Source organism: Mixophyes fleayi, chromosome 6 (assembly GCF_038048845.1).
Source record: "Mixophyes fleayi isolate aMixFle1 chromosome 6, aMixFle1.hap1, whole genome shotgun sequence".
Classification (NCBI taxonomy): domain Eukaryota; kingdom Metazoa; phylum Chordata; class Amphibia; order Anura; family Limnodynastidae; genus Mixophyes; species Mixophyes fleayi.
The window spans coordinates 30874658-30889628 of record NC_134407.1 but is presented as its reverse complement, the minus strand read 5'-3'; the positions used below and the strand labels follow the sequence as shown (position 1 = coordinate 30889628).

General features: G+C 38.9%; 1 protein-coding gene across 1 annotated transcript in view; it reads left to right on the top strand.

Moving 5' to 3' along the window:
- The window catches only part of KNDC1 (kinase non-catalytic C-lobe domain containing 1), an 86287-nt gene extending 75157 nt beyond the window's left edge, over positions 1 to 11130 (top strand). The window contains exons 25-30 of the mRNA XM_075216181.1: positions 2936 to 3018; positions 4229 to 4379; positions 5817 to 5939; positions 6077 to 6136; positions 7186 to 7343; positions 10824 to 11130. Of these exons, the coding sequence (XP_075072282.1) occupies positions 2936 to 3018; positions 4229 to 4379; positions 5817 to 5939; positions 6077 to 6136; positions 7186 to 7343; positions 10824 to 11055 (807 nt within the window). The 3' untranslated portion in view covers positions 11056 to 11130. The remainder of the gene's footprint in view (positions 1 to 2935; positions 3019 to 4228; positions 4380 to 5816; positions 5940 to 6076; positions 6137 to 7185; positions 7344 to 10823) is intronic.
- The last annotated feature ends 3841 nt before the right edge of the window (positions 11131 to 14971 follow it).

Sequence of the window (14971 nt, the reverse complement as noted above, 5' to 3'; positions counted from 1 at the left end):
CATCAGAACTGATTCTTCTTTCAAAAGTTATGTAAATATAAATTCGGCTCTCATCATCATAGTCACCATTTAATTATATAGCGCCACTAATTCCGCAGCGCTGTACAGAGAACTCATTCACATCAGTCCCTGCCCCATTGGGGCTTACAGTCTAAATTCCCTAACGTACACACACACAGACAGACTAGAGTCAATTTGATAGGAGCCAATTAACCTACCAGTATGTTTTTGGAATGTGGGAGGAAACCGGAGCACCTGGAGGAAACCCACACAAACCCAGGGAGAACATACAAACTCTTCGCAGATAAGGCCATGGTCGGGAATTGAACTCATGACCCCAGTGCTGTGAGGCAGAAGTGCTAACCACTAAGCCACCGTGCTCTCAACTAATTGTTTATTAAGTTGCTTGTATCCATATGAAATATACGTGGAGGAGAGCATTAAAATAAAGTAAATAGGTATTTCTTGTGAATTCTGTATTATAACCTATAAATAACTTTTTAATGTTGAGCAGCACGCAAAGTAAATGTGTTGCTAAGTGGTTGTAAAGTATTTGCTTCTCTCCTAACAGTCCGTTCATCACCACTAGAGGGCGCAACAGACTATCTTTTACTACTATATTTACACAGGACTATAACATATATTAAACATATATTATTGTAGACCCTATTACTATTAACATTTTTATATATAATGGCATACTCTGCAAAGCTTTACTATTGGGATCAAACACCGTAAAAAACAAAACTGGTTATTAACAGACAAAGACGTAAGAGAGGCTCAGTTGGTAACCTTAAAATCTATTAGAAAATAGGCGTTTGAAACATGAGTCCAAATGCCACTTACTGCATATTGGTCCAGACAGATAAAAGTGCCGACAGTCTGGTAGAATAGAATAGTGGTTCTGTGGCTCATGTCGGATATTATGGTGACGCTATTTCTTTGACAACCAAACTGTTTAAGTTCTCTGCTCAGTATAGTAATATTGCTTGTCAGAGTCGTAACATAGTTATACAAACTCTGTCACATAGATATCTTGTGGTAAGTTGCCTTTTCTGGCAGCCAAGTAATATTCACAAGTAAATGTAAACCAACTATTATAACATTTTAAATTGCTTTTTGTTTTTCTGGCAATACTCAAAACGTGGTCTATGAATGCATATTAGCTTCTCTTCAATACCATTCCATTTAGTTTCACTAGAGGGCACTACAGACCATATTCTTCACGCAGTGACTGCATGTGCTTTTAAGATACAAGATTGTCTTGTTAAGCAAGTACTTCATTATACCTGCAGGTTTTTTAATACTGTATAAATAACTATATTCTAAAATAAATCTTGAGTATTTACCAGCTAGATCAGGTCCATAATATTTCACTGAGGTCCACAATATTTGAAGTCCATGCATTCAGAAAGAAGTAGCTGGTAATCTAGCATTAATATAATAAAATTACAATTTTAGTTCCTAGTGGATAAATAGTGAGCAATTAGCTACTTTCCTTGTCTTTGTTTGTCCTTGAAAATCTTTGTCCCTGTCTTTTAATATTGATCATATGTATGCTAGATAATTAGTTTTATATATGTACTTATTGGAAGTTAGTTTAAAGTACAATAGAAGTGCACTGTGATCATGTTCAGTGGACTTGTCACTTTGGGAGGGTGCTGAGTCCTTTCACTACCTAGTGGGTCACAATGTATGTTGCTTAGTAGAAAAGTCACCCTGGAAAATGCATTCCTTCATTCAGTCTGTGCACCCAACGCTGGGTTGTACATTGAAACCTTGACTGCTTCTGTCCAGTGATGACTGCGTTGCTCTACATTCTTTTCTATAAAGCAAAAAGCATTTCATGGAAATCTCATGTTTATGCTGCACAAAAGTTTGTACAATATAAGAACATTTGGTTGATCTAAGCCGCAGCTGCACTGATACGTTTCATAAGATCTGCTAGTCCTGACTGAAGATCCCTGAAACTGCTACACACATCCCCCCTCCGAGCTGCCCCCAGCTTTCCTTGCAGCTACAGCCTGTTTGCCTGACATAGGTGGATAGTCCTACATTTCTGAAAATCTCACTTAAATAGAAAACTCTATAGTTATATATGTTTGTGCCTAACCCTTACTTGTATTGCTTCATATAGACATCCTCTTCTGTAGAGCTGGCTTATGGAGTATCTTCACATTCATGTGTACAATTGTTATAGTGATATCCCTAACTTTAATGTTATCTCTGCACGCGACAGCACCTACACATTAATATATAGATATATATTCTGATACTGTATAGCATTATATTGAAATGTTAAATGTGAATCATGTTACATGTGTTCTACATTTTATCCTAACTGGCATGTCTCACTTGTCGTCGTCTTCATCATCTATTTATTTATATAGCGCCACTAATTCCCCAGCACTGAACAGAGAACTCGCTCACATCAGTCCCTGCCCCATTGGAGCTTACAATCTAAATCCCCTAACATACACATACACAGACCCCTAGGGCAATTTAATAGCAGCCAATTAAGCTACCAGTATGTTTTTGGAGTGTGGGAAGAAACCGGAGCACCCGGAGGAAACCCACGAAAACACAGGTAGAACATGCAAACTCCACACAGATAAGGCCATGGTCGGGAATTGAACTCATGACCCAAGAGCTGTGAGGCAGAGGTGTAAACACTGAGCCACCGTGCTGCCTCTAATTATTGTAATAAATGGGTGTAGAGGGCCATTCTTTACAAGTAGGGTGCACTATAAACAATGTGATAAAAAGCTTCAGCCACACAGAAGTGCCACATGAAATGATGACCCCAGTGCTGTGAGGCAGAAGTGCTAACCACTAAGCCACCGTGCTGCCTCGACATGTGAATATATTCGTCACAACCTCTTGTCTTTTAGTATTCTACCAAATGTCCAATATTTATTCTGTTTTTCTTTGGTAGGAAATGTTTCAGAAGTGCCATCCTGTCCATTTCTTGAACTCACGGGCGCTAGGAGTTAAAGACAAATCTAGCAACATGCCAAAGTAAGTCCAGAGATATTAAACCAAGGTCACTAAATCTTGTACTGAGGAGGACTGAGATACTACGTTGGGGGAGATGCAAATAATTCTTGGGCCAGATGTACTATAACATAACATGGAAAATAACAAGGCTACAGCTACTGCTGATACTAATCCTGTGCCAACTGAGAAAGATTTATGCTTTTTAATTAAATAGGAGCTTTAAACATGAGTCATATAAATATACCATAATCGGGTTAGTAATCAAACAAAATATGTAAAATAGTTTGTATAAAAAAACACACAAATTCAAGAAAGATCCTGTACAATTAATTTGGTTTTATTTTACCATATAGAGGCAGATTAGGATGATTGCCAGACATCTGGGACAGTGTACAATTTGGTCACACACATGTAGAGCTAAATCTCACAGATCAGGAACTGTCAGAAGGGGTCATCCAATAATCAAATTTTCTGTTCTGAGCAACCAAAGCCAGTTTGGTTTTAGTACTTCAGAATAATTGTTTGGAGGACTGTATATGGTGCAGTGCAGGCCTGCTTGATAATTGCAAATTTGGATTAGGAAATTGTATTTGACTGCACCTCCAATGGTTCTCTGTCCGGATCTGCAACTGTCCTCAATCTATTGATCACCACGGGACAAGCATTATTGATAGAGCACTGAACAGAATCAATACCAGAGTACTGATGGACCTGTTTACCTCATAGTGATCACAAGATCACTATTTTGTGGACCCATCTACTGTGTTCACTACCTGTAAAAGCTTGTATATGTTTTGTGAAAATCACCCAATTGCAAGTGCTTCGGATTGTTATCTCCTCTGTAAGGATTCATTCACATTTATGCGCTGGGAAGATGGGTAAAAACGTTTGAAAAAGAAAACGCTCTTTATATGCATTTTATGTATGATGCATTTGTAACTTGTTTTCCACGCACTTTTTGTGCATTCCGCTTTTGCCAATAGAATCTTTGGTTCTGCCCTTGTAAAATAGGATAAACTGCATTCTAAAACTTCATCATCAACATTTATTTATATAGCACTAGCAAATTCAGTAGCGCTTTACAATTGGGTACATGTTCCGTTTAACATTTTAGAATTCAATTGTGGGAACTATTAGCGCTTTTCATGTGTTTATCAACACTGAAAATGTGCATTAAAAGCGTACAAGAGTGAATGAGCCATAAGTGTTGTTTTTTTTTTGTCTTTAATAGAACACTTTACATTGAGACTCTTCCTGTTGAAGTTTGCAGTCTGTTCTCCCAAAGCTGTACACACGACAGATACCTGCTTAAGTTGTTACAATTTGCAGACAATGTCAGTACATGGGTGGCAGCTGAAATTGTTACGTGTCACACGTCCAAGGTTAGTTTTGACTATTTCAATTATCAGTGTGTTTTAGGAATGCGTGCCCTCTAAACTGTATTTTCTTCTTGGCGACAATGTTTTTATTAGAATGTTATAAGCTTAAAATGATGATCTTCATTATTCAATGTAAAGATGCTGGACGGCAGCCTTCTTTTTCTTTACTTAAACTAACATAAGTACACATTTTGTCAGTAATCTTTATTCAATCTGGGAAGAAGTAAAAAACCACCAATGTAGACTGTAGCAACAACAAAATGAACTTCAACTAAATGAATTACATTAATTAAATTAATTACGTTCTTAATTAACATTTATTTCCTCCAAACCAACCCTGTATAAACCAGAAGCCTCAACCCATCCCCACTTACACTAACCAGACAATGAGCTCATGGGTACTAGGGCACAGTGGGCAGGGCTGCCGTCAGAAACTGTAGGGCCCAGTACTAATTAATCTGGCGGGTCCCCCAGGCTCTCCCTCTCCCCCCCCTCCCTCAACAGTTATGGTCCCCCAGGCTCTCCCTCTTCCCCCCCCCCCCCCTTCCCTCAAAAAAAAATAAGAGCTTATTATTTACTTATCTTCTCCTCAGTGATGCTGCATCTCTGGCTCCCGGTCACTGACACACTGGGAGTGCGGCGCCCGGTGATGACGTCACCGCGCTCCCAGCCTATCAGAGTCTGGGAAGCAGAGCTGCAGCATCGTGGAGAAGGTAAGTAAAAAAAAAATAGGAGGCACGGTCAGTGACTGCGGGGCCCAGACAGTCCAGGGAGTCTGGACAAACGGAGAGGTGTGTCCGGGCCCCCTAGACTGTACGGGCCCCTCACAGCAGTACTGCCCGTACCCCCCTGATTGGCGGCCCTGACAGTGGGCTCTGCCTCCTGCATGGGTCACATCACCGCGCTCAGTACAGAGCAGCAATCAATATACTGGTGCAGAAAACACTGGTTGGCACTACAGTGGTGTGACAGGCAAATGTCCAGTGATGTGGCATGAACCAGCTTTGCAGCCTGGACATTTTAGAGTCATATGGTTTGTACCCCATAGTCCTCTGTGCAGCTTAGACTTCCCAAATGCCATGTGGTTTCCTACTCATCTGACCATAGCATCCAACCTATGTAGTAAATCGATGGAAACAGGCCGCTTTCATGATGTCCAGTAGAATTGCTATAAGAATGTAGTGTGTTGCTGGATTGTTATAAATATTAAGATGTTCGTATACGGTCATCATCCTGAGAAGTAAAACACTTAGAAATGAATTGTTTAAAGTAGAAACCACTAATCTGTCATCAAATAGCTTGAACATGTCCTCATCTGAGGTTATTTTAGCACAACCACATGAACAGGTATATGTCAGTGCCACTGTTATTAGCTTCTCTGGTTTTGTTATTTATTCCTTTTATGGCTCTTATGATTATCATTATCTCTGTCCTTTCTAGTTACAGGCAAGCTTATTGACAAAATTTCTTCTAGTTGCAAAACTATGTTATGAACGAAGAGATTTTGCAACTGCGGTCCAGGTCCTGGGAGGATTAGAACATCTCATAGTCCGCCAACTCCTGGTGAGAGTTAATTATTTATTTATTTATATATATATATATATATTATTATTATTTTTAATTTATTTATTTTTAAATGACAAATTGTTTTGGCATAGCTCAATGAAAAATGTATCACATTTACCTTTTGTTTTGTTAAGGCCTGGAAAAATTTACCCTCAAAGGTGTCTGAAATTCTGGAAGAACTGAAAGCTGTGGAGGTAACTAATTAGATATTACAAATATGCTGAGATGTTGGTAAACTCCATAGGGCATATTCAGTTAGCCGCGGAGTGCCTCCAGAATGGTCGCAAAGGCACTCCGTGGAACTTCGCAGATATCTCTTTGCCCCCCTTACCAGTGCGAGGAGAAATCCACAATGTTGAGATACCTTAGTACTGGATAAAGTGCTTAACAGCAATGTGTGGAGGAACATCTTGGATAATTGAACATGCCCCTATGAACTCTGACCCCTGCGCTAGTGTTCCAGGGAACCTGCTACTTACACTGACTGCTATGAGCTCTTTGCAGTCAGTGCTTGCATTCTGATCTACTGAATTGACATGGCCTGGTTGAGTCCTGTTCTGTGGACTACAGCAGCTCTCTGAGACAGACAGCAGAGTCTGGCTCCTGGCACCAGTTAATTGCAGGGGTCGAAGGTACAGGAGTGTGCAAAACATAACAAGGTAGAGGAGAGGGTTGATTCAAAAGGAAAAAAACACATCTAAAATATGCAGTTATACATAATTGATGTGACTTTTGAAAATGTTATTAACAGTTTAAATCTGCACCACATTAATAAAAGGCCTTCAGTGTGAGATCTAATACAACACTGTGTTCTGAACATGTATTTAACTGCACTTTGTAAAATGTTTACTTCCTTTGTCCTCCTTTTGTACCTTCACCTGCGTTGAAGACTTTTTAATTTCACCCTCCTATGGTGACATCTATTTTTTTTTTTAAAAGCCCTGTCAAATGATAAATGCAAGGACAATAGATAATTATTTGTAAACCTCATCCGTAAAACTGACTAACACTCTATTTTAGTTTATCCGAGATGCCTGCCAGCTATAGATGGTAACTACAATACAACATGCTGGAAAAGTTTTTTGTATGCAAATTTAAGGCCCTTGAAACGCAAGCTAAATAAAAATGTGTGATTAATTATATTGTGCTTTTATATTTAGTTACATATGTAAGTATATGTATTATCCTTTCCTCAGGCACATTTTACCTGTCATAATGTGTTTCCGAATTTGTTTTTCACCAGGTTTTTTTAAAGAGTGACAGCTTGTGTTTGATGAAAGGAGACAGATTTAGGACATTACCCACAATTCCTTCAGCTTACCTCTTAGCGATGCATGTTCAACAGCTTGAAACTGGGGGTTTTACTATGGTAAATGGAGCATTTAAATGGAATAAGCTGAGGTGAGTAATTCATGGTTTGTTTTTTTACAGCTTGAAACATCTAGTGGTGTCATACTAGGGACTGTCAGAGTGAACCTGTCACATACACACATTGGAGGCAGCCATTTTTGATCTGAACCAATATTCATGAGAATGCAGCCTGTCAATTCATTTAGGGCCAATGCATTGTTGTTCCTATTTGTGTTTAAGCAACTGGTGCACTTCAATACCTGTGGGGTAATCAGTTGTGCTAGAAAGGCAGGAAAGATGTGTATATGTTTTGTTCTATTATGATGATCTACCTCCCTCTCCCAGTGACTGGTGTCTTACCCTCTGAGATGATGAACAAAATAGCTACTCTGAACCCTGCTAAATTTATTATGTTGGGAGACGTTTATCTCATCTTATCTCCGCAATTAGACCAGTCCCTTCCAGCAGAGACACCTTAGCTCTCGCTAGATGGGCTTCTGCTTTTGATCTTACTAGATATGTAGATGGAATCTTCCTTATCCTCATGTCAGGATAATGGACAATAATTGTCTTCTTCGGATTCTTTACACAGAGGCTACTCAGTTTGTTATTTTGGGTGTGCAATAAATATATATAATATGCCCTAATTAATTTATCATTAAGGAAGAATACTGGGGGGGGGGGGAGGGTGATTCAGAGGCTGTCCCCAGCTTAGATAAAGAACACTTTTATAGTCTAGTATGTAAAGTAATGTCTTATTTTTGGACTATGAATCCTGCATCTGCTTACAGGCCCATATAATCTGCCATTTGTTTGTGGGGGTTTTTTTTTTTTTTGTTGGGATTTTTTGCTTGTTTTTTTATATTTCTATGTAAGATTTTCAGCATGTTTGTCCCATGAATTCTTCTACTGTAGTAATCTCCACCACAACTGCTGATCCTCTATAAAACAGCCAGCCAGATGGAGCCCCTTTTAGAACATGCTGAGTAGGATACCGGGCGGAAGGAACATGATTATTAATTCCGTGGGGCTCACTTAAGAAACCTGGAAACACTTCTGTAGACATTTGTCACTATTGAGAGTTGAGCTTACTCAGAAACATATAGTGTAACAGAAGCACGCTATCTTCAATATGGGCAATAAAAATAACAAGCTTCGTGCACATTAGTCACTGGGGAAGAGGGTTCTAGTAGAAGTATTGCAGGGATCTGTGGGAAGAGCGGCATGCTCTGATGCCAATTCTAATAATGTTTGTTTTGTGGTTTATTTTAAGTCTTTATATGCCACCAGACAGATATGTTCACAAGTGGAGATATCTCATTATTTGGTCTCTTAGGCTGATGAGGAAGTTTTAGATGGTGATATTTCAAGAACTGAAACGGAGCTGTCTTCAGATTACATGGTCTACCAACTGAATTGTATTAATAGTATGCTAATGTGATGATATGATAACAATCTAACCAAATGGGAATGCCTCCCTATCTCATGTGGTGTAGCTCCCATTGTACTTATCACCAAACCTAACTAGGGTCCACAGTGTTGTTGCAGATGTCAACTGCTAAAGAATGCACAAACTCCACTCTCTTCCCAATCTAATCTTCTTAGTGGGGTTCGTGGCAGGAAATCCCTCTTTAACCGCCTCTGTTTTCTTTAGCTCTTGATCCTTTTTCCAGGATCGTCAGTCTGGTGGGCTGGAGGAAAGGCTATCTCCTGCTCACTAATGACATGGTCTTGTACTTGGCTGATGTAGGTTCATCACTGGATGCTGTGCTAGGTTTGATGAAGCGTTGTTATAAATTTTCTGGATTACACATTATTGGCGGCAAATTTATCCTTTTCCCTCTAGGCCTGCATGCCATTTATACCTCCATAGGGCCTCCTCTTTTCGATATCTATCTGAAGGTGTAACCTACAGCAATATAGTCCTCTTCATCTTTAGCTGGTGATGAAGTCTACCTCAGACGGATGTACAGTTTGGGCTTCCTTACCGCTTACCACCATGAATATTGTGAACCTGTTGAATATGAAAATACATCTTACGTTTATTTGTTCTGTCAGGGTCCCGCTTGAATTCTGAAACAATTTTTTGACATACATTTTTATTGGTCATAAGGCTCTCCCAGGGAATTTTGGCACTTACAAACTTGTATGCTTATTATATCTCCCCAATTTAAGTTTGTGTATTATGGTCGAGATCTATTCAAGTAATCCAGCATCAGCATTGCAGGCAGCAGTTTTGGGACCGCATTGGGGCCTTGTGGAACTTACGGTAATTTTCTGGAGCCCACGATACAGTCCTGTAGTCACTTCCCCTTTGAAAACGATTATGAAGGCTTGGTCAGTGCCAAATTTGTGGTCCCCCATATATTCCTATCTGGGGTAATGAGAATTTTTCAAATTTTACACATACCATATTATAATGCTGAGATATATTTATGCTAAACAAGTTTTAAATGTTGAAACAGCAGAAGAGTCCATTCCACCTCCCCAGTTGAATTCTATTTAGATATGTACGCCCATGTCATGCGTTTTTAACTCAATATCCCTCAGATTATGTGACCCTTGGTTGGAATTCGTTGGAAACAAGGTCTATCCAGTTGATGCTGGCAATATCTACCTCTACCGTAACATTTATTAGATATGGCGGAGAGACATTCCTGAATTGTCTGAGGTTCTTTCTACATTCTGCTGTTATATCAGCAAGAGAATGAACCTTAGATTATTATATTTTTAAGAAAGCCTATTACACTCTGGTCCAATTGCATAGAACACAAATTGACCTTTCAGATTGGTGTCCTAAATATCTCTTTTCACGTATTCTATCACGGTACGGACCTTCTTCTGGATGAAGTGGGTCCGGTTTGCTGTAACTCTCTTGGCTGCACTGGATATTTTAGGTCTTCCAGCACTGGTGCTGGTTTTAGTTGATGCTGTTGTCCCCACCAGAGCTATATGACAGCTTCTTGGTTTCCTCTTCTTCTGTGCAAGAGAAATATTAGTACTATTCCTTTACCATCAACCCAGAAAAATAACTAAGGCAGTGTGGACATTTTATTTTGTCATGGTGTAGCTAATATGGTGGGGTCAGTAGGGATCTTAATGAATGTGTGTATCAATGGTGTAATTATGGTTGGTTGTATCATGAAAGAACCCCTTGGATTTCTCTCCTCCCAGGTAGAAGAACCAGGCATGGGACTACCACAGTTGAATACTCTCTCCCTCATTTTCCATAATCCTACAGGTTTATAGCACATGTATAATTACTTCTGAACTACCAGTAGGTTTTGTATTTCCCAAAACAATTAGGCTGTGTTAGGTTTAGGTTCAGTTTAGAGTCCCATGAATGTAATATGAAACGCATTGTGCAGTTGTAGCTGTAGTTTGGAAATGGACAACTAAAGAGAGAACCAGAGATCCAAAAATGTTCCATATAAAGTATGTTTGCATGGCTATATTGTAACTTGTCTTTAAAAACAAAAAACCTTTTCCATGTGTTTTTTTCTGAATTCATTTCCCTCTTGTGCTCCACAGGAATATTGCAAAAGTTGTAAGTCAGGTCCACGCGTTTCAAGAAATCCCATACTCCTTCACACCGGATCCAGACTTGCAGTTTTTCCTCCGGCAACGCATTTCTACCTTCAGCGATGCAGATATCTCCGTGTTGGCAGCTGACAACCACGCTAACTTCCATCACATGAACTCTGAAAAACATTCTCGTAAGATACAGGACACTTTGCGCCGGATGAAGGCAACGTTTCAGTGAAAGCCAAAGACAGTACTGTACCCACACATTTGTTTCCCTTCAAAAGAGCCAAAGAATAAATGAAGTACTAACCAAGGTTCTGGGTAATGAATGAGACAGCTGGTGGTTGATTTTGCCCTTTTCACTTACATTGGCAGCAATATGAGTTGGAGGGACACAAATATTTACAAAGGGCTCAAGCATTTAAATACCATATGCTTTCAGCCATTGTTGCTAAATATTTTTGGTCCAGTAACAGTTTACAGTAATTGGTATCAGGTTTGTTCCTGTGTAGATACAGGTGATCATGTCAATGTGTCCTACACATATCTTGAAGGATATTGTTTATAGTGCCCAGTAGATGTTTTCCGAAGCATCATCGCGTTTTCTGTTGGTTCTTGCTTAATAAAATATTGTCACATCTGCTTTTCTGCAGCACTAAACCTGGGCACCCATGGTCTGATCCTTCTGCTTAACCCAATGCTCAAGCAACTGGGGCTGAGGAGCAGGATCATTTCTAGGGGAATTGCAGCCGCTTAGTGTGGTCAGAAAATGATACATACCCATGCCAATAGGAGCTATCCGCGTTCATCCTCCAATCGCTGTGGTTGTTTGTGGTCCATACACATTGCGATATGACAGCGTGTCTGGAGCAGCATAAAAGATAATGTTTCTGAATTGATAGAGGCTTTTGGGTCCTACCAAGCTTGTCTATATGAATATATGAGCATTCCCATAGAACTCCAGTATATTTTACTGAGCATTAACAATTGTGACCGTTGCATGGAGTGTAGAACTTGACACGAAAGAAACACTTAATAGGAAGTCCATTTACTTAAACTATTTTTTGGAGCAATGACATAGGAGAGATTTTATTAGGCTTTGACGCATGTTAAATGAGCTTTGAACACTTTATTTTAACTCCTGTGTGCATAAGCCTTTAGTATGTGCTATATTTCCTCCACAAGGCAGCTGAAAAAAATAGAACAATGATTTGTAAAGCATCTTACGCTATTAGCAAATCATATAGTGATCAGTTAGGGTATATGAATTTAAAAATAATGGGTTTAGTCCTATTGTATGGTACAATTAACAGCAGAGATGTTTTTGTATATAAAATATCTGTACTTATTATTTATTGTGAAACTATTTATTTTACTAAACAAAGCCTACATAGTTATGAAGAGGGTGTGCGTTTAAAGAGCCTTTAAACCTAAAATACAGGTTGCTTTTTATGACATAGTAACACACAAATTTATATATGATCATATTCCATGGAACTTCTGAAGGATAAGAGAAAACCATTGTTTGTGTAGCTCACTTGTCAGTACAGGTCTAGTTGTAAAGGGCTGTTTTATATAATAGAAATAAAAGATTGGAAATGGAATGTTACATTGCTCAGGTTACTGGATGTAACAGAGGTACTCCCACATCTACTAGTTCCTTTGTTCAAGTGGCTTCTCTTAGCTCTGAGTTGTCCCAGTATGTACCATGGGCAAATATGTTTACAAGATATAACAGTCTATGGGGCCAATTCAATTTGGGCGCGTTATTCTAGGAATAACGCGGCCTACGCACTAGTACCGTTCGTATGATAAAAGTGCTCAGCATTACCGTTGGTACAGTAATTTTAACGCTGATTTTTGCTCGCACCTCTCGGGGCCACGAGTAAAAATCGGGGTTAAAATTACAGTGTTAACGGTAATACTACCAACGCCGTGTTAATCCTAGACTAGAGTGGGCGAATTGAATCTGTCCCTATAAGGCAATTTGAAAATAAAAAAGTGGAGGCGTGGCCCACAGCAACCAATCAGATTCTATAAGTTAACTAGTATAGTCTAGAAACTGAAATCTGTTTGGTTGCTAAGGGCCTCTCCTCCGCTTTTCAGAAGCAATAATAAATCTACCCCCTATGAGATTGTCAGTGAAAGCAGTGGCCACCAGAAAGATTTGAATTGCGGTAAATGGAGTATACTTTTTTTCTAAAGTCTGTCATAGTTTATGAATCTTTACATAGACATTGGTGTATACTACAAGATGTCTTGTCCTATTTGAGCTACTTGTATTATAGGTTCAGTGGTACTTTGTAGAATATCTGTCACGGTTCAACGTACTCCCTCTAGAATCTGCCAATCACAACAGCTATCCTTCTGGGCTGGCACCAGAGTCATAGAGAGTTACCAGGTGAACAGCTGTAATACTGAGCAGGGCAACTGATAAATCATATATGTATAAATCATGCAGCTACCAGGACTGCACTGATAGATTTACTGTTCCATTCAAGCTCAGGCTGTTCTGATAAATGTGGGTTTTGTGTTTCTGATTTAAGTTATTGTTCTGTTCAGCCTACACCTTATAATACAGATCATAACTGCTGACCTGCATCTATTTTGTATGCTCCAGTCGTTTGCAAGGAGACCGATTAGCTACATGACAATGTGTCACAAATTCTGTCCTCTGGAACAGCCAACAGTGCAAGTTTTCCATATCTCCTGGCTGGAGCACAGGTGTAATAACTACAGACAAACCCCTTATAATAGATCCACACGTGACACTAATTATTTCACTTGTGAGTCTGTGGGGAGAACTAGAAAACATGCACTGTTAGGGCTACCAGATAACCATACATAAGTATTGCTCTACCGAGCAAACTTTAACGTGCCAATTATACAATGTCTGGGAGTTCAATTTATTCAATCAAATTTGGAAATAATATTCTTTCTGTGTATTAGAATCTTTTTTTTTTTTTTACTATCTTATTAAGCTATAATTTCAAAGTAGCAACACTTTTTAGGGGCAGTATTTACAATGCAGTTTATTTTTATATAAAGTTGAATGCTGCAGGAAAATAAAATGACATATGCCATGCATGCAGCTAAGGCTTGCAAATGTACTTGAAGGTCCCGAAACGTGTTATCCGTCTCCTATATTACACAACTTAAAGTACGCGAAGTACAGAAATAAATGAGAGCAGTTGAAATAATAGCAAATGTAGCAAAGAAAAAGTATATTGAGGCATAACTGCAAATAATAACTTAAATATATATATTTCAGTTTAAAAAGTGAGGCCTAAAACTGTAAAGAACTACAGACAGTAGAGGCAGCCACACACACGCTCTAGATCAGTGATGGCTAACCTGTGACACTCCAGGTGTTGTGATACTACAAGCCCCAGTATGCTTTGCCAGTAGATAACTAGCTGATAGCTGGCAGAGCATGCTGGGACTTGTAGTTTCACAACACCTGGAGTGTCAAGGTAAGCCACACACCCTCTAGGTTGATGTCTGTGATATCACTGCCTAGTGGTCGATTGGCTACATCATCGTGGATATTCATTAAACTGTTGTCGGAAATTAAGAAGGCTTTGCTGAGAAATTCTGTATTTTTGCCCCTTTATAGTATATAGTCTCCAGTTTTACACTTTCAAAAATATTTCTTGTGTTTATTTTTGTTCTCTGTTCTTGGGATTTATGTTCTGGGTTCTTAAATGCGCCGTTCTGTAACGATAATGCTTAAATTATATTTACAATGTAAATTCCTCTTTTACTTAGTATCCCTAAACTACTCCCCACTATCTCCCCCCCTCCTCCTTGGCTGACATTACTTTGAAGATGATCAAATTATAAATAAAAAAAAATCAAATTTAAAAAAATAATATATTTATATTGAGCTAGAGTTCAAACGTAAGTTTTTGTAAGCAAAACAAATAGTACAGGTTACTGGCAGTAACTTACTTTTGATTAGAGAAGTGGAGCCGATATGTCAGAGGCCCAGGGAAAGAATTATGAATTAACAATGGGTCTTGTGGCATTGTCTACTGACCGTTTTATAGAGCCAGAACCATATATTTCGTAAATTATTTATTTAGAATGTCAAAATATAAAGTATATATTATGTTACGGTGTACAGTAGATAAATTATATCCTGCTCAGTTAGT